General features: G+C 36.6%; 1 protein-coding gene across 2 annotated transcripts in view; it reads left to right on the forward strand.

Annotated features, from left to right (window-relative positions):
• Positions 1 to 25,305, forward strand: part of Babam2 (BRISC and BRCA1 A complex member 2) — a 389,222-nt gene that overhangs the window by 118,671 nt on the left and 245,246 nt on the right. For both annotated transcript variants that reach the window (XM_070025282.1, XM_070025283.1), the window contains exon 5: positions 5,354 to 5,548. In XM_070025282.1, the coding sequence (XP_069881383.1) occupies positions 5,354 to 5,548 (195 nt within the window). The remainder of the gene's footprint in view (positions 1 to 5,353; positions 5,549 to 25,305) is intronic.

Raw genomic sequence — 25,305 nt, forward strand, 5'->3', positions numbered from 1 at the left:
GGAGTATGTATCTTTTCAGCATTCTGTGTAATACAATACAAAGTACATATGGAAGACTTCTTTTGTTTTTCATTTTTTTTAATATGATTAAGTGGTTACATAATTTCCCACATTTCACAGTATTGTGGGATAGTGATGCTTAGTTAAAGTCACAAACACATTCTGACTTGCATGGGGCAAATTGTCTATCATGGTCTATAACATTTATGAGTTCTATGTGCTTTGCAATACAGTTATTTCTTCCACATTGGGTGATATGTACATTTCTTTTGTTTTGCATAGCATCAGCTGTTCCCTCTTTCCCACTTGTTCCCTCCCTTCCATCGCTGCCATTGAGTTGCTTAGTTCATTTTGATCAATGTCCAGTGCAGCTGATGGGTCCCGCACAATAAAATTTTTATGTTTCTCCCTGATTCCTTCTAGTTCTGTGTCATCCTCCTGGTTTCCCTCCGGTGTGCACATATATACTATGTATGTGATCATTAGCATGGGGTTATTTAATAGTGATTTGACCAGATGAGTGGAAGTCTTTTGTTTCTTAAGTCTTGTTAATTTTGTTGTATCACCTTACATTTTGGATTTAACATCCACGTATCAGGGAGACCATGTGCTGTTTGTCTCTTTGCTCTTGGCTTACCTTGCTCAACATGATTTCTTCTAGCTCCATCCATTTCTCTGCAAATGCCATTATTTTGTCCTTTCTAATGGCTGCATAATATTCCATTGTGTATAGATACCACAGTTTATGGATCTATTCATCTGTGGTGGGACATCTGGGTTGTTTTCGTATCATGGCTATTGTGAACAGTGCTGCAATAAACATGGAGGTGCATGTGTCCTTGTATACTGGTTCCTGTTGTTTAGGATAGATGCCTAGAAGTGGTATGACTGGGTCATAAGGGAGGTCAATACTTAGCTTTCTGAGGCCCCTCCAGACTGCTTTCCAAAGTGGTTGTATAAGTGTACATTCCCACCAGCAGTGTAATAGGATTCTTCTTTCTCTGCATCCCCTCCAGCATTTGTCGTTGGCTGACTTTAGGATGTGGGCCATTCTGACTGGGCTAAGGTGGCATATGGAAGACTTCTGATGCTAAGGGATGACAGTTTTCTCAGGAAAGTCATTAATGTTGTTTGACTTGCAAGCTGAACTAGCTGCTTTTTTCTTGGACTCATTCTTGAAAGAATGATTGATGGAGTATTTAGGCATGGGTATTTATTAGACATTTTCTGATAAATGATAAATGATCTTACCATTTTAAGGAAACAGCTGGGTACTTGTAGTTAATAATGAAGTCCTAGACTTCAAGTGAAAACCAGCATTTTGAAAACTTGTGTTTATTATCTGTAGGTTGATGTCATCACACTATTAAAAATCACTTTTCTGATAAGATTAGTAATGATGTTAATGAATTAATGATTTTTAAATATTGGATAAGTAAAATGAATAAACATTGGGATACCTGAATAAATGGGTGCATAAAATAGTATTTTTAAATGATCAGAACATATGGATAAAAATATCCATTCAAAGGACAGGATAGATGAATGGAGCTTAATGTAAGAGTAGAAATGTTTGTTAATATGGTTGCCTAGTCCACATAGCAACCAGACTTCAAGAAGTTGTTACTTGTTGAGCTTTGTTTTGTTATGTTGCCTAGGCTGATGCCAAGCTCCTTCAGTGATCCTTTTGCTTCATCTTCCCAAGTAGCTAGGCCTACTTGGTATGACCATGACTAGTTTCACTTGTTGAGTTTTTGTGTAGAATCAGAATATCCAGGATCATTTGAAAAGACTACTAAAATATGCTTGTTTTCAAATTGCATGTTTGACTAAGGCTGGATTTTTTTTCATATACTTCAGCCAGAATAACATATTGCAATGTTCATATTCAACGTATTCAACAGATTTTATGCAGAAACAGATATGAGAATCCAACTCTTATTAAACCAGACATTAAAGAAATTTGTAAGGATGCAAAAACAATAGCATACTTCTGTTTTTAAACAATACATATTTCATTAAAAATGTTATTTATACTAACATGCTAACATGTTATGTTACTCTAAAATGAATTATTTTGAAAATTTTTCTATTTTCACATTTAATACAGTAAATATTAATTACTTTAGAGCTTAGTTCATATAACCCATATGTTTAATAGGGTCCTTGTTACCTTTTAAAAGTTTTGTGAGATCGAAATGTTTTAGTTTTTCTGATATAGTTCTTTAAAAAAATTCCTTGGTTGTTTCTTTTTTTAAATTTACCTTTAGTAGTTGTATTAAAGGATTTCAAGTCAACATACCATTTTACAATGCATCTTGATCAATGTGTGGGGACTTGAAGACAACTTGCTAGAGTTTGAAACTTAGCTTTATTGTTTATGGTTGTGTCCTTAGGATACTGAACTGTTCTTTTCTTCAGTTTTCTTATCTTTAAAAGGGATGATAATTATGAGGTTATGATGGTTAACCTGAGTGTATGAAAAGTTCTTAGAATGTGCATACTAGTCAGCAAGCTAATTGCTACCTCTTGAACATGTATTATGTATTGGTATTTTCACTTAAATTTTACATTTGTAGAGACTGGATATTTGTTAACCCGAGTGTATGAAAAGTTCTTAGAACTTGCATACTAGTCAGCAAGCTAATTGCTACCTCTTGAACATTTATTATGTATTGGTATTTTCACTTGTAGATACTTAAATTTTACATTTGTAGAGACTGGATATTTCTAGATATTTACAAGTCTTATATCATTTAATTCCCTGATATATCCCTCCCCTCCCCTCTAACCGTCTTTCCCACCAACTTATTATATCTGAGTTTTTGCTTTTAGGGAAAAAAAATCGAATATCCCAAACATACCCTTGATTATCACAGTTATGTCAGAATCTTGGGTAGGAGATAGTGTCCAGGCATTGTATCTCTAAATATCTATGATGGCTTACTTATGAAGGATAACACTGTTCTGAAAGTTGTCCTGTTGCTTCTCAAGTAAGTACAGCTGATTTCTTGCCTATCCTTTATGACTCTGTGTTTGAAATGGGGTAGATGTTGCTTTGTTCTCCATAGCTGTTCTCAAAGAAATGTTGCTTTCTTTTTCTCCATTCTCCACCTTCAGCTGGGAACTTACACCAATAGGCTCTAAGGTCCACTGCTCCCTCTTCTTGTTCCTTGAGGATTTTAGTATATTGCCCATGGTCAGTCTATCAGTATCACTCTTCTATATTGGGTGCTGTTATATAACTCAAATAAATGATCCTTTTAATGGTGGTAGTCCCTAGCTTTCTGTCCTCTAGTGATTTAGCTGTGCACACCATTTGTGGTACACTACATCTTGTCAGTACCAGTTACATACATATCACCTCTATACTCTCCAGTTTTCTGATCATGCTCTTATGACAGTCCAATTCATTTTTTGTCCTGTCTCAACTCCCAATAATTCTTTGATCCCACTATAAGCTACAGTTGATTGTCTGGCCACTTTTTCATTAACTCTTCCTCCCTCATGATTTACTTGGCTTTTTCCTGACATAATATAATCAAAATTTTTCTTTTGCCAATCCTTTAAGATCTCTTGCCCCTCTTTTTTTTTTAGTTGTTCTTGTTTGACCAAGCCCCAGTTTTTTATTGAGCCCAGATTCCCCCTACTTTGTGCACTGTGCAGTGAAATGTAGGCTAATTAGTTCATTTAGGAATTATTCCTCCAGGGATGACCAGAAGCTGGAACTTGGCTCAAATGATAGAGTGCTTGCTTAGCATGCTTAAGGCTATCAGTTCAATCCCCAATACCACAAAGAAAATAATACCTTCAACCTCAGTTGGTCCTTTGTTGTATCTGGAATTTCTTTAGAATTTCCGCAGTTCATTTAGTCTTCCAAGTTACTGTTTCATGCTTCTGTCTCCAACCTCCAATCTCATTTTCTTCTTCCTCAGTCTCAGAGGATAACTGCCCTTCCAATGTCAAGGAGAAAATATAAATTGCCAGGAGAGAACTGTAGCAAATTCCCACTACCACATGGAGCTCTTTGCCTGCTCTCACGGGCATTCAGTTTGACCATCGTAGCTCACTTGTTAGGTCTTTCTTGAAGATTTGGTGTCTTCTGCCTACTGGACCCTTATACCTACTCAATTATTTCTGTCTTGCTATTCTGAACCCTTTCAGTAATTCATTCTCTGTCTCTCTGTCTCTTGTCTGTCTGTCTGTCTGTCTGTCTGTCTGTCTGTCTGTCTGTCTGTCTGTCTCTCTCTCTCTCTCTCTCTCTCTCTCAGAACATTTCTTCAGGCTAAAAACATCTATACCAAACTTTCCCTCAACCCCTACATTCTTCGCTGGTTTCTTTATTAAATTCGTTGTTTTTAATTCTTTCTGTGCAATATCTCATAAACCTGATAATAAATGGCAGGGATAATAGCTCAAGTAGAATACATGTCTAAGAAGTATGAGGCCCTGAATTTAATTCACTGTACTATAAAACAAATAAAATCCCAACCCTGATCATTTTTTTCTCTACTAAAACAGTACCTGTTGAGGACACTAGTGATCTGTGTGGGCTTACTTATCAGCACCATTTGACAGTCATTGCCTATGTATGCTATATTTTTCTCGGTAGCATTTGCAATATCTGATGTGTGTATGTATGTATGTATGTGTGTATGTGTATATGTGTGTATGTGTGTATGTATGTATGTATGATTTTTGTCTCATTAAAGTAAGTTCTTGATAGCAAGGACTTGCTTGCTTTTTTTTCACTGCCTGGAATAGTGGCTGATATATAATAGGGTTTGTAGAATGAGTGGATCTGAGCTTAAGCACTGTATTCTTATCAGATCTCTTCATTTCCAGCAAATCTCCTGAACTTGTCTCTATTTCATTACTTTTTTCCAGATCCCCTTATGCTTATGTTTCTGTGAAGCTTTATTATTTATAGGGCATTTATTTACATCTAGCATTGCAGATGCAGGTGATATGTGTATCTGAGTTTTAATTATTAGACATATAATGCTGAATTTATATATGGTTGAAATGAAAGGTAAAAGTATAGCAGTATAAAGAAGAAATTCAATCTTCCAGGGCTAAATAATGGTCTTCTTAGATCTTAGGTTTCTTGTTTTGTTACTACTCTGCCTGTTCATGATGGAACTCCTCTGTTTTTTTTGGCAGGAATTTTAGATATTAGAAGGAAGAATTACCAAGATCACAAAACCCTTTTAACTTAGTCTTTTGAGCTCATTGTTGGTCAGCTGTAGTCTGTTGCTCATAGACTTTTATCATTCTTTGTATGGATATGTGAATGTGACTCAGGATTTTCGTGAAAATCATTTCTCACTAGTCCTTATTTATGACTCTGCAGAACCTCGCCTCCTGGAACCCTGCAAATCCAGAGTGCCTATTGCTTGTGGTAAAGGAACTTGTGCAACAGTATCACCAGTTCCAATGCAGCCGCCTTCGTGAGAGCTCACGCCTCATGTTTGAGTACCAAACACTACTGGAAGAGCCTCAGTATGGAGAGAACATGGAAATTTATGCTGGGAAGAAGAACAACTGGGTAAGGTGTTATGAGAATGGGGAAAAGCCACTTCATCTGTAATAAAATACTAGATTTTTTTTTTTGTGTCACTAGGACTTGAACTTACGACCTTGCACTTGTTCATCTTTTTTTGTTAAATGGTGCCTTACCATTTGAGCCACATTACAGCTTGACTTTTTGCTGGTTATTTTATTTTATTTTATTTTTTATTGTGAAAATACTGTACAGAGGGGTTACAATTACATGGGCAAGATAGTGAGTACATTTCTTATCAAGCATTGTAGCCTCCTCCTTTGTTTACCCTTCCCATCCTTTCCCATCCTTCCCCCCACCCAATCCTTCCCCCCCCCCCAAGTTGTAAAGTTCGTTTTTGACATGACAACTTGTACTTCTCATTGTTGCAACAGGTCCACCTGTATCCTTATTTAAACAACTTGTTTTTCCCCTTCCCCACCACAAATTATACAGACATCAAATACAGTGAAAGCAGGGGTTATACTGTGGGGGAGAGACATACAAAGCAACAAAGAAATAATTTTATAATTGCGTTAGAAACAAATGCATGAAAGAAAAAAAAACATTTAAAATACATATCTTAGGGTTCATTTTCCTAACATCACCTTATCTGACTTTTCTACTTGACCCATACATATACTAGATATTGCAAATAAGGGAAATCATGGGACCTATGTTTCTTTGGGCTTGGCTTACTTCACTTAATGTAATTTTTTCCAAGCCTTTCCATTTCCTAACAAATGGGGCAATGTCATTCTTTCTGATGGAGGCATAGAATTCCATTGTGTATATATACCACATTTTCTTTTTTTTTTTTAATTTAATTTTATTTTATTTGAGAACATACTGTACAGAGGGGTTACAATTACATGGGCAGGGCACATTTTCTTGATCCATTCATCTACTGAGGGGCATCTGGGTTGGTTCCAGATCTTAGCTATGGTAAATAATGCTGCAATAAACATAGTTGTGCTGGTAGCTTTAGTGTGGTCTTGTTTGTAAACATTTGGGTAAATGCCCAAAAGTGGGACTGTTGGGTCATAGGGGAGCTCTATGTGGAGTTTTTTGAGGAACCTCCATACTATTTTCCAAAGTAGTTGAATAAGTTTACACTCCCACCAACAATGCAGTAAGGTTCCCTTCTGTCCACATCCCCTCCAGCATCTGTTGTTATTAGAGTTCTTGATTTTTGCCATTCTAACGGGTGAGGTGGTATCTCAATGTTGTTTTGATTTGCATTTCTTTTATGGCTAGGGAGGTTGAGCATTTCTTCATGTGTCTATTGGCCATCCTTCTTTCTTCTTCAGAGAAATTTCTCTTTAAGTCATTAGCCCACTTATTTATTGGGCAGTTTTTTCTTTGAGGATTTGTTGTTGGGGGATTTAATTTTTTGAGTTCCAAGTATATTTTAGATATGAGACCCTTGTCGTTTTATGGCTAGTGAAGATCTTCTCCCAATCCGTGGGCTTTCTATTGATCTTGCTAGCTATATCCTTTGCCATGCAGAAGCTCTGCAACTTCATGCAATCCCATTTGTCCAACCTTTCTTTGATTTATTGTGTTTCCGGGTCTCTATTAAGAAAATTTCGGCCTGAGCCAAGGAGACCTAGGGTTTCTCCTATTCCATCCTATAATGTTTTCAGAGTGGTTATTTTAGAGACAAAAATCTCACGGACTTTTCTGCCCAGGTTGGCTTTAAACTTTTGCTGCCCTGCAGCCTTCTGCTGCAGATCTCAGCCTTCTGAGAAGCTAGGACTATAGTCACTCATGCTCAGCTTCTTTATTCTTTCATGGTAAAAGCTAGGGTCTTTCCAGTAAAAGGGCCTGTGTGATTACAGCAGCAGCAGTCTATACCCATCTCTACTTTGCTTATTTCATCTGCCTTCCTCTTATATTCAGCTGCAGCCATACCTGGCACCTTGCTAGGCTATAGGTGCATCAGGTATGCTTCTTTCCAAAGGTCTTTGCATGTGCTTTTGTTGTTTGGTAGATTTCCCCTAGTTATTCTCATAGCTAATACTCTTTTCTTTTTCAAATTTTGGTTTTCAATGATGCTCAGTTAACTCCTCCAATCTTTTTTTTTTCTTTTTGGTGTCAGTCATGGGGCTTGAACTCTGAGCCTGGGAGCAGGGTGCAGGGACACTGTACTCTTCAGCACAAGGTGAGTGCTCTATCACTTGAGCCACAGCACCACTTCTGGTTTTCTAGTGGTTTATTGGAGATAAGAGTGTCACAGAGTTCCCTGCCCAGGCTGGCTTTGAACCTTGATCCTCAGATCTCAGCCTCCTGAGTAGCTAGGATTACAGGTGTGAGCCTCCAGCACCTGGCTCCTCCAATCTTTTTTTTTTTTTTTTTTTGGGTCTGGTCATGGGGCCTGAACTCTGGGCCTGGGTGCTGTCCCTCAGCTCTTCAGCTCAATGCTAGCATTCTACCACTTGAGCCACAGCACCACTTACGGCTTTTTTCCTTTTTGTTTATGTGGTGCTGAGGAATCGAACCCAGGGCCTCATGCATGCAAGGCAAGTGCTCTACAACTGAGCCACCTTCCCAGCCTCTCCTCCAATCTTTTTAAAAACATTTTTGAAGGATAATTTGTATAATATAAAGTTACCTGTTTGAAGTACACAATTCAAAGATGGTTAATTTTCTAATTTGAACAACCACTATTATGATCTAATTTAGAATGGTTTCATGCTCATTTAGAGTTAGTTCTGTTCCTATTTATAACCCCAGGCAACCTCTGAGTCACTTTCTGTCTATATAGATTTCTATGTATTGGAATCATACAATATTTGGTGTTTTGTGTCTAGTTTTCTCTCAATATACTGTGTTTGAATCTATTCATGTTATACCATGTGCCAGTATTTTTTTATTGCTGAATAGTATTTCATTGGATAGATATACCATATTTTGTTTATCTTTTCACTAATTGACAAATAGGACATTGTTTCCAATTTGTGACCTTTATTACTTGTGCTACTTTTAATGTTCATGTGCAAGCCTTTATAATATCAGTTCTTAAAATTGGAAATTACTTCTGTATTTCTATCCCCAGTGTTTACCTTGCTTTTTCTTTGAGCACCTCTTTTTAACATATTAGTTATGCGTTGCTATGTAGAATAATAATTGAAATACTTGGTGACTTAAAAGAATAGTGTTTACTACCGTAGTTTTAGTTTGTCAGGAATGAATCTAGGTAGATCTTCTAGCCTCAGGGTCTCTGTGATGGCACTCAGATGTTGGCCAGGGCTATATCATCTAAAGGTTCCACAGGAAGTGGAGTCCTATAAATCTAGTCATGTTAGCATGGTCTGTTCCTTGTGGGTTGGTGAACTGAGGGCTTCAGTTCAGTGTTAGTTGTTGTCTGGAAGCTGCCTTCAGTTCCTTGCCTCTCCACAGGGCAGCTTAAAAGGTGACAGCTGGGGCTGGGAAGGTGGCTCAGTGGTAGAGCGCTTTGCTTTGCATGCCTGAGGACCTGGGTTCGATTCTTCAGCACCACATAAGCAAAAAGAAAAAAGCCGGAAGTGGCGCTGTGGCTCAAGTGGTAGAGTGCTAGCCTTGAGCTGAAGAGCTGAGGGACAGCGCCCAGGCCCAGAGTTCAGGCCCCACGACCGGACCCCAAAAAAAAAAAAAAGGTGACAGCTACCTTCACCAAAGCAAGTGAGCAGAAGAGATTAAGAGAGAATATGTGAACAAGACAGAAACCACAGAAACCTAATGTCAGAAGTGCCACTTCATTATTTTGGCTATATTCCATTTCTAAGGTCCAGCTTATTCACAAAGGAGGATGAATTACGTAAGAGTATGAGTCCCAGAGAAAATTGGCCCACTTAGGGGATGCTAACCTCACATATCTGTTGTTGTTGTTATTATTATTTTGTTTTTCTCTATTGGGATGTATGTTTAACAAGAGTAGATTTTGTTTTGTTTATTTATCTAATCCAAATAACCTGGAAGAGTGTTTTCTACATGCATATGTTCCATAAACATTCACTGAATGGACAAATGAACGAATGAACTAACTAACCCCAGCTAAGCATATAACAATTTTAAGAATTCTTTTCTTGTTAATTCTTTTAGGTTTCACTTCTTTCTTTTCCAGGTTAAATATGTTCTCCCTTTTAACCTTCAGCTTTTTATTGAGGGATGCTATTTCTAAGATTGGTACTTTATCAGAATCTTTGAATTGAGATGACTAAAATTTATTTTTGTTATATACCACAATATAAAAAGTAAAATACATAGCAAAAAATTTGCCATCTTTACTATTTTAAGTGTATAGTTAAGTAGTTTTTAGTATAACATTGTTTTATAGTCAATTCCTAGAACTTTTTAATCTTGTAAAACTCAAGTAATATGCCTATTAATCACAGTTCATATTTCTCTTAGCTCTTGGCAACCACCTTTCCACCTTCTGTTTCTGTGATTTTGACTCCTTTAGATACTTAACAGTATTGGTCATATTGTGATAAGCTTAGTTACTTAGTATAATGTTTTCATGGTTCTTTTATATTGTAGCAGGTGACAGAATTTCCTTTTTTTCTTAAGACTACATAGTATTCTATTACACACACACACACACACACACACACACACACACACATACACACAACTACTTTTTACTTCTATATTCATCTCTCAGTGGACTTCTGTGTTGGCTATTGTGAATAATGCACTGAAGAATATATATGTACAGATATCTCTTTGTGATCTTGCTCTGAATTACTCTGTGTGTTCATGTGTGTAAAAGTGGGATGGCTAGATCATAGGATGATTCTATTTTTGTTTGTTTGTTTGTTTGTTTTTGTTGGTCCTGGGGCTTGAACTCTGGGCCTGGGTGCTGTTCAGCCATTCAGCTCAAGGCTAATGTTCTACCACTTGAGCCACAGTGTCACTTCCAGTTTTTTGGTGGTTAATTGGAGAGTCTCATGGATTTTCCTGCCTGGACTGGCTTTGAACCGTGATCTTTAGATCTCAGCCTCCTGAATAGCTAGGATTACAGGCATGAGCCACCTGCACCCAGCCTATCTGTACCTTTTTACATTTCCACCAATAATGCATATTTCAAGGTTATTGATTTTTCAATTAAACTATTGACTTTTCTTTTGAAACTTTAATGTGTTCACATAGCTAATAAAGAAAGCTTTGTTGAATTTAGTTTATCTTTGTGTCCAGACTCCTTATGAGCATCAGCTTCATTGTCCTCTCTGAAAAGAGTATCAGGTTAACTTTGCATGACTTCTTTTTGGTGAGTGAATGACATCTTTAATGTTAGTAGGTTCACTAGAATATAGTAATCCATGTTCAATTATAGTTCTTGAGATTTGCCTCTATACCTAATTCCCATTTTAATATCAAGGTCTAATTTAAGTAGAATCTAGTTTTACAACATTTTTGATATCTAAGCATTTTTAACATTTCACTTTGTGCTTTGGCTAATAGTTGAGTTTTAGTTCATCTAGTTATAGAAGAAGCTTCAAGTCACTTAGAGGGTTTTGTATTTATAGTATTAAAACAAACCTTTCTGTTTAATATTACTGATTTTCATTCCTTAATTTACAAAACCTACTACATATATGCTTACTCCAGTTTGATTTGAGTTGGTATTAAGTGATTTATAAGCATTAGGGAAATGGTTATATATTCAGGAGAAGTAAAGAAACTGAGATTCTTAGAATAGGTGAAGTTAGATCTTAAATTTACAGCAGACTAGATCTATGGGAGGGCCTCATAAATGAGAACTATGGCTTTAGAAGTCAAGGTATAGGCGCTTGAGTTAGAATCAGGAAATAGATGAAACAAGATATAAAGAGGAGTCTTGAAGGGTGGACAGATTAGAGTTTACCAGGAGGGTTCAATAATACACAAAACACAGCTTGTCAATCTAAATGGTAAGCAAAGGACTATAGCAGAAAGAAAGGTGTTTGATTTTGAGCCAAGATGTTTTAAATTCAGATCTGTATTAGTTTACTCTTGCTTCTATAAAAAAATTACCACAGTATTGGTAACTTAAGACAACCCAGATTTGTTATGGTACAGTTCTGAAGGTCAGCAGTGCAAAATAGGTCTCCCTGGGTTAAAGTCAAGATGTTGGCAGAGTTGTGAGCCTTCTGGAGGCTCTTGGAGAAAACTGGCAAGGGTGCTCTCAGCGATACAGAGAAGAAGAAATATCCTAGAAGACTTCAGTAAATAAAAGCATTCTGGAGATTTTAAAAAGAAATTATACTCAGGTCTTTAAATTAGATGAGTTTCAGACTTTAAGTAGGAAAGTGCATTCGTCAGTTGGAAAAACGGGGTAACCAGGAAACAATCTTGACAAATTGATTCTTAGATAAAGTGAATTTCATAGACTTAGATTATCTTCTTTTCAATAAGCTTTTGATCACTGTCCCTGAGTATGACACTAATTGTATTCTCATTTCTAAGTTTGAAGTTTTGGAAGAACTTCATTTACACGATGGGCTTTAATGCTTGTTAGCCCTTAGGTGTGTTCTGAAATGTCACTGAGTTTTTCCTTTGACCCTGTTCTGTGCACTGTTTTATTCAGGGCCTGAATGAAGTAATGTAAGGAATGTATTTCATTTTTTTTCTGATTACATAGAGCTTGAAAAGACAGCAGTGCAAAATTACAATGTCAATATTTAAAATTACTTTTGTGTGTTGGAATACGACACTACAGACACTGACAGTATGCAATTTAATATAGGGCTAAACCATTGTAGAACTAGGGTACATTTTTTGAAATGTCTACTCATGAGAATATTAGAATCAAGGTGAGAAGACTTGTACAAATCCATATTTGTACAAAAAAATGAAATAGCAATGCTGGGCTTATGAGCAGAAAGAAAGGAGTTTGATTTTGAGCCAAGGTGTTTTAAATTCAGATCTGTATTAGTTTACTATTGCTTCTATAAAAATATTACCACAGTACTGTCAGCTACTTGAGAGATAAATTGAAAGGATTGTAGTTTGAGGAAACCCAGGCAAAAAGCTGTTGAGATCTCTATCTTATCAATTAAAAAGCTAGGTCTGGTGGTGTGCTCCTGTCATTTCAGCTATTTAGGAGGCATAAATAGGAGGCTCACAGTCCAGACAATCATGCGGTCTGCCACTTTGGTCTCTGCCACTTTGAGCCACAGTTCCACTTCTGGTTTTTGAATGGTTAATTGGAGATAAGAGTCTCACAGGGACTTTTCTGCTCTGCTTGACTTCAAACTGGGATTCTCAAATCTTAGCTTCCTAAGTACCTAGGATTACACAGTGCCTAGCTACATGATTCCGTTTTCATTAGAGAAGATAGTCTTCACTGTGTTTATCATTGAATCTTTCCTTTATCACACCAGTTTATGTTCTTAACCTTCCCTCTGCACTCCGATAGTATGAGCTCCTTCAAACCTGAGATCTTTCTTCCTCATACTCTTGGCTGATACATGAAAAAATTGAAATCCATGTAAATTTTTAATGCTTGTCAGCCCTCTGACAAACCTGCTAACTTGAAATAATGTTCTCATGCTTCACAAAGTCACTGTTTTCTTTTAAAAACTCCTAGTTGGAGGGTTTTGGCAAGTGCACATTTGATAGAGTATTAAAATATTCTGTTCTGTTGTTTAATTCTTCGCTTTTGTCTTTTTTTTTATTGTGAAAATACCATACAGAGAGGTTACAATTACATGGGCAAGGTATGCTTTTGTCTTTTTTTTATGAAATAATCTCTCCTTATTCCTTGCCCATCTCCTTTGATAGTGTATTCCTTATCTGTGCTGATTTTATAATTTTTAGGAAACACTATGTTTTACTAAACAGGTTAAAAACATGTGAGACAGTGGGATGCAAGCTTTATATTCAGTATATCTGTATGCTCATACCCTCCTTCCCTCTCTCTTTCTCTCTCTGTCTCTCTTTCTCTCTGTCTGTCTCTGTCTCTGACTATCTCTGTCTCTGTCTCTGTCTCTCTGTCTCTCTGTCTCTGTCTCTCTCTCTCTCTGTTTTTGAGTTCTGCCCCTCAGCTTTTTCATTCAAGGGTAGTGCTGTACCACTTGAGCCACAGCTCTACTTTCAGCTTTTTGGTGATTAATTGGAAATAAGACCCTCACAGACTTTCCTGCCTGAACTGGCCGTGAACCCTGATCCTCAGATCTTAGCCTCCTGAGTAGCTATGATTACAGATGTGAGCCATTGACATCTAGCTTAAAGATGTTTTTACTAAAGGTGCATTTTAAATTTTGTAAAGTCTCTTTATTTTGAAACAATTATAGATCTACAAAATCAGTGAAGTAGTATAGATACTATGTAACTCTCACCCAGTTTCCCCTGGTGGTTATAGCTTATGTAAATAGAGAGAGATGGAAATTAAGAAATTGACAGTAGTATGATATATTTATGTAGTTCTGTTTCAGTTTGTCATGCATAATTTCCTCAAGGCAAAGATCTCCCTTGGCTATCCCTTCCTGACATTATTTTTCAAATCAGAATTTTAAAGCTGATAAAATAATCTAAGCAACTGTTATCTGTTTTGACAACTCACAATGAAAATATATTGTACATTTCCTTTGTAGGTAAAGCTACCATAATATTTATATTTTGTCATTAATACACATATACATATATTGCCTCATTATCATAACTGAACAACCATATTTGTTAAGTGTAACAAAACATACTCAACAAGGGTTCAAATTTTTATTTTCCTTTGTTTTGGTTCCTAGAACTTGGATGGTTTATATACCTAGTTTATATGCCTGGTTTATATACCTATTTTAACCCCAAATTTAGTTTTCCTGATGTGAAATACAAGTTTTGATATATTTTAAACCCCTATATCTTACATCTTTAATGGGTAATCTGTGAGAGAAAAGTTTTGTAAGCAGGAGATTCTCTTGAATATTTTTTTCCCTCTTGTGTTGGGGATGAACCCAGGTCTTGTGAATAGTAGACAAGTATTGTACTACTGAACTCTACCCTTAACCTTGTGGATAATAGTTTCATCGTAATGATTTATTCCTATACAATGGAACGTAAGTATTCACATTTTTGTTATATCTGATGCAATTCCTAGCAATGTTTTAACAATCTGCAGCTTACACATTAAGCTCTGGTAACATATAAATATACTCTGCAGAGAGGAAGGAAGCTTTTTCATGATAATTTTCTTTGAGTAGTATCTTATGATACTATATATGAAAGGGAAAGTCTGAGCAGTGGTGGAGTGTAGGCTCCTAGTCTAGATGCCATTTGGAGATGTGTTGGAGAGGAAGAATATACTGGGAGACAGAAGCTTTGGGTTCTAATTCTTTTCGTGTGGGTATAGATTTTCCATGTGGCACTTTCATAGAGAGAGAGAAGAGCCACATTATTCCCCCAACCTAGACATGAAGATTAAATTAGATGAAAATTAAATTAGATTCTTGGTGTATTGGAAGCAAACAGTGAAGTATGTTTGTTTGGAAACAAAGTATTGTTATTATTATCATTATGGTCATTCTTTTATGCTTGAAGTAAATTAATTATACTTGGTATTCAACATATGACAGTTCAGTGATTATTCCTATGTTATTTTTCAAAATATTGTTACCCATGAATTTAATTTATGTGTACCAGTAGTTGTTGTTATGACCAAGATGTAGATAAAGCACAGAGGCAAAGTAAAACTGAGTTATTGTTTTTTGTTTTTGTTTTTTTTTGGTCAGTCGTGGGGCTTGAACTCTGGGCTTGGGCACTGTGGGCGCTGTCCTTGAGCTTTTCAGCTCAAGGCGAGTACTCTACCACTTGAGCCACAGTGCCACTTCTGGCTTTCTAGTGGTTTATTGGAGATAAGAGTCTCACAGACTTTTCCTGACTGGGCTGGCTTTGAACCAGGAACCTCAGATCTCAGCCTCTGAGTAGCTAGGATTACAGGCATGAGCTGCCGGCACCCAGCTCTGAGTTACTTTTTAAGAAAGAATGTGTTGCTTATTCTTCTAGGACTAGTTTGGATGGACTTTTAAGGGTGGAAGGTCACATATCAGAGTTCAGCAGGGAAATAGAAACAAGGCCAGTAGAGTTAAGGCAGTGCATAGTTGGAGGAAGAAGATAAACTGATTAGCTGGAGGAGTCAGTGGGATTCCACCATCATTCCTACTAACTGACGATATCGGTCAGTCTACCTGTCAGGAATGCTTCAGGTTTACAGCATTTGGTCGCTCAGTTATATCTTCAAGTCTCTGTGAGAATGAGTGTCTACTTGAGAGTGAGAATGAATATTAATGGAGAAATAATCTGGAACTGTGCTGTTTACTACAGAAGCTCTTGGCCATACCTGTGAATATTGAGCACTTGAAATGTAATTAGTTCATGTTGACATGTAAGCACTTCTAAAATTTATACTTTGGTATATATACTGGGCTTCGAAGAAGAAGTGTGAAAAAAATCTAGGTAATTTTCATGTTGATTTCATGTAGAAGTATTACTATTACAGATATATTGGAATACTTATTAACCTTTATTTCACCCTTTTAAAATGTAACTTTATTTACTAATGTAAAATATAACCCATTTTAAATGTAAATATTAGAAAATGTTAACTAAACTTATATATGTGCCTCACATTTGTGCTTTGTATTATTTTTCTGTAGTATAGAGGGAGAGGAAGCACGGGTACCAGGGAAAGGATCAAGATACCTGGACATTATGGGGGTGTAGGGCTTTCCTTGTGGGCTGTAATGTTGCTGGTGCTCTTGTGCAAATGAGCCACTTGTAGCGGGGCAGGCGAGTCTCTTCCCTCATAATCCCCCTTTGGTTTATGCAGTTTCAAACTATGCCACAATGTCATTTGGCTGGTGTGTATGGTGTGTGTGTGGGGTGTGTATGTGTGTCTACACATATATACCTTTGGGAAGGGCATAGTGTGGTAGACAATAAACACACTCTAGGAATTGAACAGATTTGTTTGGTTTTGTTTTTAACTACATGGAATTATTAGGAGTTGAATATTATTTAAAATAAATGAACTTGTGAAATTTTTTTTTCCTGGTTTTTGTTTGGAATTTGTAGGAGTACTTGGGATCTTTTCACAGCAGGTTTTGTCTTGGACTTTTTAAAAATTTTTCATAAAAGTAGTGAGCCGGGTACCTGTGGCTTATGTCTGTAATCTGAGCTACTCAGGAGGCTGAGATCTGAGGATCAGAGTTATAAACTAGCTTGGGCAGAAAAGTCCATGAGACTCTTTTCTCCAATAAACTACTCAGAAAAAGCTGGAAGTGGCGCTATAGCACAAGTAGTAGAGCGCTAGCTAGACTTGATCAAAAGAAGCTCAGGGTCACTGCCCAGGACATGAGTTCAATCTCCAGGACTGGCCAAAAAAAGTAATAGTGTGTACCTAAATTAAATCTGAAGACATTAAAGGTGAAGATGACAACTTCCTCAATCTTGCCGATATGGGAAAGGAACTTTATAATTAAATAATAGAGATAATAACAGAAAGTTCAAGTTTGTTCAGGAGCAGGATGTTCAAGTGGAAAAGGCTGCATTTATGGAAGAATAGGAAACATGAGGGAAATCCTTTGTACTTCCTTTGTCTTCTCTTACAGGAGGAAAGACTAGAACTGTGTCCCCTGCTTGTGTTTGTGACATTGCTTATTCTAATATCTTTATGCTTGGCCTCATTTCCCCATGACTATTTATTTATATGCCATTTTTACTCCTGGTTCAATATTCTCAACTCAAATGGAATTGACAAAGAATATCAAAGGACCAGCTGAGCCAGATTTTTTAGATTTCTTTCTATATATTAAGCCAAAGATGAGGCTCCTGTATTTGAAGTGTATTGCTTTTGCAAGTATACAAATGACTCATTCTGTTTCCTCTTCAAAAAATAGTTTCTTCTTTTTCACTTATGTTCAATGAATTTCTAGTACCATTAACTTATTGCAAAGAACTGTGGGAATAATATTTGATTAGACCAGGGAGGTACAAAGCCTAATAAATAGAATTTGTCTCTGGGAATTTGGAATTAGTATTGAGAGAGTGAAATTTGTCTCTTTATGAGCAACTGATCCCTTTATAAGTAACATGCAAATGTGGAACTTCTTTCTTTCTTTCTCATATCTAGTCAAATGAATGCCAAACTAGAAAATAGTAAGACAATGAAATGTGGCACAGAGTCAGTGGAGATTAGAGATAAAGAAAAACTGAGGGTCTTGGAGTTCTTGGAACTGAGGCTAGTTTGCATTTATGTCAGTAGGGTCCATTAGATGCCTCATCTTTTTTTTTTTTTTTTCTGTGCCAGTCCTGGGGCTTGAACTCAGGGTCAGGGCACTGTCCCAGAGCTTTTGTTCTCATGGCTACCACTTGAGCCATAGCTCTATTTTCTTCTTTTGGGCATTTAATTGGAGCTAAGAGTCTCATAGATTTTCCTACCCTGTCTGGCTTTGAACTGTGATCCTCAGATCTCAGTCTCCTGAGTAGCTAGGATTACAGGCATGAATCATTGTCACTTGGCTCCTCATCCCCTTTTAATAAATTATCTTCTATTAGTTTAAGTTAGTTTGAATTGAATTTATATTTTATCTGCTAAAAGTAGTTTGAATTGTAATTCTGTCACTTGAAACCTATAGTCCTAACAAAATTATTCCCAGAATGTCCTGGATACACCTCTGTCAGAATACTTGCCATATTTTATTGAATTGTGTTTTTAGTCAGAATCACCTTTAATGTTAAGCTATGTTGTTTCCATTATTTAACTGAGTTCTTGACATAGTATATTCTTAGCATATACTAAATATATAGTATGTATTTATATATTATATACTTAATATATACTATATACTTAATATACTATATACTTAATATACCTATATATATATATACTATATACTAAATACTTAAGTATTTGCTAAGTCTATATACTTAGTAAATACTGGTTGAATGAATGAGTGAATATGAGTTAGGAGCATTTTATTGTATGTACTTTCAATTTTAATTTTCAAATGAATTAATTCAATATTCCTTAATTTTTTGACTGGGTAATATATTCATATTGCTCAATCTTCTTTCTATCATTTACTGAATCCATTTGAAGTATACCACTTTCCTTTTCTTCTTTCACTCCAAGTAAGGTATAATATAGGTATCATCTACTGGAGTTTTTCAATTTCTTTATCATATACTAGCAAATACAAATATATATTGTTCCTCCTTTTAATACAAATAGTAACATATATTACATATTGTTTTGACTTAATGTGCTTTGGAGGATAATTAAATACTGCATTTCAGAAAAACATTTGTGCAGTATTACATTCTAATTAGATTGGCTTTGGCTTTTCTTTTAACATGCTATGGATATTTGTGTGTATGCCAAGGAACAATCTCCAGATTTAGACTTCCTGGCTGTCAGTTTGAAGAATCACCCTTATCAGATTGTCACCCAGCTAAAGTAATAGTTACCTCTCATAGTTTCTTAGCTTTCAGCTTTTCTGAGTGGTAATGGTCAATTTCAGACAAAAGCTTACTTGTTGATACAAGCAAGGTCCCTAAAGATGAAGTATGACTTCTCAGAACATCCTGAGCTCAGAATTCTTTCAGCTCAAGATGTCTACCTGTCTAGAAGAAAACTGCGACACAGCTGCTACACAGAAGAGAAGCTAGGCCTAGTAAGTTGCCAGTAGAAGTTACTTACCAATGTATTTTAGTTTGGAAAGGGGAAGGGCACACATATTTATTGCTAATCCTGGGGAGATTGCCATTAAGGTTGTTGGAAGAAAGGCTGACATTTTCAGTCATAGGTCAGGTAATTTTCTATATCTATTCAAGGAAAGATTTGATTGAAAGGATTGATTGAAAAACAATCACATTATTCTGTTCACTTGGTTGCATCTAAATGTCTCATTTTGGCTTATAGGAATGATTGCTGTGGAAACAATCTTTGACGTTACAACAAAGTGACCCTAAATTGCTTAGAACTTTAAATACAGTGACACACAAAAATGCCTTGTCTCATTTAGAACAAGGACATTTTTCTTACACATTTTTATAATATTTGTAACTTAAAATTTACATGTTTTTAACTGAAATTTATTCAATTTTATAGAGCAAGATTAGCTTCCAGGTTCTACAGAGAATTATTGCAGAGCTAGCAACCAAATTCTTGAGTCTTAGTTCCCAGCATTTTCAGTGCCAGAGAAACAAGGCCTTTGTTCTTTCAGGTGTAAATAAAGTCAGCACCTGCTCACTTTAGTATATGCTTCACATATATTAAAATTGGTATGGAACAGAAAAGATTTTTCATGTGTCTTTTTCTTTTTTTCTTTTTGTTGGTCATGGGGCTTGAACTCTGGGCCTGGGTGCTGTATCTCAGCTCTTCAGCTCAAGGCTAGCACTCTACCACTTGAGCCACAGCACCACTTCTGGTTTTCTAGTGGCTTATGGGGGTAAGGGTCTTATGGACTTTCTTGCCCAAGCTGGCTTTGAACCAGGAGCCTCAGATCTCAGCCTCCTGAGTAGCTAGGATTACAGGCATGAGCCTGTAATGGTTTTTCATGGTTTCTTTACAAGATGAAATTAAATTCATGAAGTACTCTGTACTTTAAATGTTATAATAAACTATTTGTACAATTAATGTTTAATAAGAAAATGTTTAAAGAACTATATAGTAGGCTTGGGAGTTGGAAATCAGGAAGTGAACAAATTCTTCATAATCTTCAGTTTCTTTTTTATGACTTTAATTTTATATATCACCTGGTTGCTGATAAACACAGATACATTGGTCTTGGGACCAGCATTTCTCTTACTGGGACTCAGTTGTATAAATTAGCTTGCTGCCAACAAACACAATTTATATTAGTGTTTTTTTTGAGAAATGACAACATAGAGATCATCTGAGAGTTTTTAAAAGAATGTCTGGTCTAAAATAGGTGATAGGATAAAAATATATCGCAAACTAAAACAGAGCAAAGAGCTAAAAAGTAGTGGGTGAACTAAAATAACTAGCTGTTAAAATGAGTTCAAGTGCTAAATATGTAATTCTTTTTCCTATTACCTTATATGTATAAAAGATCTTTCAATTAAAAAAATCCTATCTTTTATTTCATTTTTCACATATGTGTACAAATGTGTGTACATATATAGACACATGGGCCATAGACTTTAATAAACTAAAAGCTTTTAAATTACTATTTTAACCTAAACATCGACAGTTTAGAAAGTAGAAATGGCTGTTTGTTGGAAAATAGTCTGATTTTATAAATTGCAAATGAAAAAATAAATTGAGTTTGATTTATTACCATATCTGTTTTTTTTGGGTCTGGTCGTGGGGCCTGAACTCTGGGCCTGGGCACTGTTCCTCAGCTCTTCAGCTCAAGGCTAGCGCTCTACCACTTGAGCCACAGCGCCACTTCCGGCTTTTTTCTTATGTGGTGCTGAGGAATCGAACCCAAGGCCTCGAGCATGCAAGGCAAGTGCTCTACCACTGAGCCACCTTCCCAGCCCCTATTACCATCTCTTTAGCTATTCTCCCCAAATGCTTTGAATCACATGTGTGTTTTTTTTGTTTGTTTATTTTGTTTTGTTTTTGTGCCAGTCCTGGGCCTTGAACTCAGGGCCTGGGAACAGTCCCTGAGCTTTTTCTGCTCAAGATTAGTACTCTGCCACTTGAGCCACAGCTCTACTTCTGGCTTTTTGGTAGTTAATTGAAGATAAGAATCTCATAGATTTTCCTGCCAAGGTTGACTTTGAACTGTGATCCTTACATCTCAGCTTCTAGATTAGGTAAGAACACAGGAGTAAGCCACTGGCACGTGGCTCCTATGATATTTTTTAATGACTGCTTTAATGTTGCCCTAAATAACTTAACTAGTGTACCATACTTTGTAGATACCACGTACTTGTAGTAGTCACTTTAGTGTTAAATGATTTTATGAATGAGTATTGCATATATGACAGGGGATTAGAAATTGCCTATAATGTGGAGGAACGTTCCAAGTTGAATTTCAATCAATATTTTTGCTTATTTGCTTCATTAATACACTGCTTCCTGCTATTCCCTGACCATACAGGCACACTTCTACTTCAGTCCTTTCATACTTGTTCTTCTCCTTGCCTAAGATATTTTGCTTCCTTATCTGTTTTTGTCTTTGCTGAGTTGTTCCCTTGTAAGGTTACTTCATAAAGGAGCTACAGTTCTCATTTGAGAATTTCAAACAAATGAGGATCATAGTCTGAGAAAAGTGTTGAAAGTGTCATGTTGTCTGTTGGGGTGAGGTTAAACTGCATCTGAACAAGGTCTGAAGCAAGTTGTCCCACCTAGAGATAATGGAGGCTCAGCCCAGTTATGGTAGTGGTGGTGTGGTGGGGTGAGGTAACAAGTAGCTGGACTCATGGTATAATTTGCAGGTGGAGTCAACAGAATTTGGAAATGGGAGGTGAGAAAGAAAGTAGTAAGATAGTTATGGAGGTGTTGGTGTGAGAAACTTGAAATGAACAATAAATATTGAGGCAAGAGCTCAAAATCAGGACTCCGGTTTTGTTTGTGGTAGTTTGCTACATTAAATTTGAATTAGAAGAATATCTAGAATACAGACATAACACTTGGAAGTCATATATATCATTACTTCCCTAAAAACATAAATATTAAAGTCATAAACCTGGGTGAGATTACTTGGGGAGTGTTGTAAAGAAAAGAGATATTGGGATTAAACTCAGGTGTTATATTCCAGTGTTTTTAGAGGTTGATGTGGGAGGAGTGAAGTAGAGAAGATTGTAGAAATAGAGATCCAGGAAACCAGTTGAATTATGTGTCAGCTATGTAAGAATGCTACTGATAGAATGCTTAGATGAGAAATGACTATTAGATTTGGTTGTGAGAAGACATTAGTGACTTTGTGAGCTGATTTGGTGGAGTGGAGTAGAGGAAAGGCTGATTGGAAAGAATATAATCAAAGAGAAATTCAGATCTTAAATATAAGCTCAGATTTTTATAGGAAATGATTTTGTAAAGTAGAACAAGGAAAGATGGGAGCTGAAGAAGAAAATAGTTATTAAGAAAGACTTGTATGTATGCATATTATTTTTTGTGTTTGCTGGTACTTAGACCCTCAAGCTCTTGATTACTTGTTTGATTTTGCTCATTGCAGGTGCTCTACCATTAAAGCCATGCCTTCAGTTCTCAAGTCTATTGTTTTTTGGTTTGAAAAAAATGACTGCTGACATAGGAGAAAGAAGCGGGGCTACGGGGGGAGGGGTGGGCGGGTATCTTGTTGAGAACATTTGTCCTTTGTTGAGTTTCTTCTTTTATAGCTCTTTGCATTAGGGGAAGACTTCTGTTTTCTAAGCTCTCAAATCCATGTGGTCCAGGGAATTGAGTCTTCTATAAACATCCATTTAACTTCATACATTACATGTTGCCTCTACATGTAATCCTTTCAAATTATTACCCATTATACTTAAAAAATGGACTATTAACCAGGCATTACTCAGGAGGCTGAGATCTGAGGATCACAGTTTGAAGTCAACGTGGGCAGGAAAGTCTGCATCTTCATTAAACTTACATAAAAGCTGGAAGTGGAACTGTGGCTCAAGTCGTAGAGCACTATCTTGTACAAAAATAAGCTCAGAGACAGCGCCCTAGCCCCAATCAAGCTTCAGGACTGGCACTAAAAATGGCAGGAGGACTCTTAATTCCAGCTATGTGTTAATAAGGTATATCAGCTTTAAAGTCCTCTAGAATATACCTTAGAATATACCCTAGAATATACCTTTCTGGAAATCTTAAAAGATAACAGAAGGCTAGGATTACACTAAAATTTCACTAACTTCTTCCACCTACCATGGCCAGTAATTTATAGAGCATTAAGTAGCCTTTTGCATTTGCCACTGAGAGCAGGTATTAAGCTCTGAATCTCAGATTTGTTTAGCATCTTTGTCATTCCTGGTGACAAAATAGCTTTACATGACTCTTTCCAGACTTGCCTCAACTTTGTTTCTATCACTTCACACTTAACACTTTTGTCTTTTCTGTCACAGGGTTAGGATGTGGTGAAGGAGAAATGTTCTGTCCTTAGCCAGGGATTGTTGCATGTTAAAAGATGTTGTAAGTAATAAAATAAACATCTGTGGTCTGAGGAGATGTCAGTTATCATTGTTATCTTCTAAGGTCAAGGTTTTTCTTTCTGTCTTCATTCAAGTTTTGATGTCAGAGTTTTAAAATTAGGGTCAGAACCCTGACATCAGTTGGAAGGGTGTTTGCAGAAACATCGAGGAAGCATCTGTAAGGGGTGTTTCTTGGTGCTTGAGTGGCTCACCCACTCACCCATAAAAATTATAAAAATTAAGTGCTTTCTATGCCTAAAGATATGTTCTTGAGGGAGTTTATGTGACTTGCTTTTTAAAGGAAGATAGATAGAGAAGCTATTGGAGCTCTTTAGTAGTGATAGAATGAATGTCTTAATTTTTTTTCCAGTACTAGGATTTGAATTCAGGGCTTGATGCCTGCTAAGTAAGTTTCTTAACATTTGTGCTGTGCCTTCAGTCTTTTAAAATTGTTTTAGCTTATTTTTCAGAGAGGGTCTCTAGCTAATTTTTGCCGGAGTGGTCTTCAACTTGCACTTCTAGAGTGGCTGGGTTATAAGTGCTTAGCACCATGCCTAGGCAGATCCATTCTTGGAGAAGAAAAAGCTTTCTTTTATTTTTATATCTCTACATGAATTTTCTTTTTTTTAAATGGGAACTGGACCCATGGTATAGCTTTATGGTAAAGTTCTTGCTCCCGTCCTATCCCCAAGTAAACAAACAAACAAATAAGTAATAAAGTAAAATAAATAAAGTAAAAATAAAAGGAGCTGATACATCTTGCCTGCACATTTTTCTTATAGAGATCATTTCAGAGTCAATTACTAAAAATATTAGTTGATGATAGTTATGTTAATGGATTTTCAAGAAATTAACAAGTTATTTGAGCTGTCTATGATATTTTAGTTTATTTTGGTAGAAGTTTGTCCTTTGTATATACTTCTATACACATTGTAATTAACAGTGACTTATGAGATGACTTTGTGTGTTATAGCTATTAGTGGTTTGAGTGTTTTAGTCAAAGCAAATAAATCTAGGAGGTAGGTCTATTCCTATTGTTTGACTTAAAAATAATTATCATAGGGGCTGGGAAGGTGGCTCAGTGGTAGAGCGCTTGCCTTGCATGCCTGAGGCCGTGGGTTCGATTCCTCAGCACCACTTAAGCAAAAAGAAAAAAGCCGGAAATGGCTCTGTGGCTCAAGTGGTAGAGTGCTAGCCTTAAGCTGAAGAGCTGAAGGACAGCGCCCAGGCCCAGAGTTCAGGCCCCATGACCGGACCCCCCACCCCCAAAAAATCATCATATATTCATGTATTTTCATATTTTTTATTTATCTTTTTTAAATTTTTTGTGAACATACTGTACAGAGGGGTTACAATTACATGGGCAAGATAATGAGTACATTTCTTATCAAACATGGCAGCCTCCTCCTTTGTTTACCCTTCACATGTATTTTCATATTTTTATACTCCCATATTATAATTTTGAGTTGCTTGGAAACCAAAGGTTCCTTTTTTTTTGGTCGGTTGTAGGGCCTCATCTCTGGGCCTGGGCGCTGCCCCTCAGCACTTAAGCTTAAGGCTAGTGCTCTACCACTTGAACCACAGTGCCACTTCCAGCTTTTTCTGCTTATGTGGTGCTAAGGAATCAAACTCAGGGCTTTATGCATGCAAGGCAAGCACTCTACCACTGAGCCACCTTCCCAGCCTCCCATATTATAATT

Source organism: Dipodomys merriami, unplaced genomic scaffold (assembly GCF_024711535.1).
Source record: "Dipodomys merriami isolate MVZ:Mamm:240054 unplaced genomic scaffold, mDipMer1.0.p SCAF_17, whole genome shotgun sequence".
In the NCBI taxonomy this organism is placed as follows: domain Eukaryota; kingdom Metazoa; phylum Chordata; class Mammalia; order Rodentia; family Heteromyidae; genus Dipodomys; species Dipodomys merriami.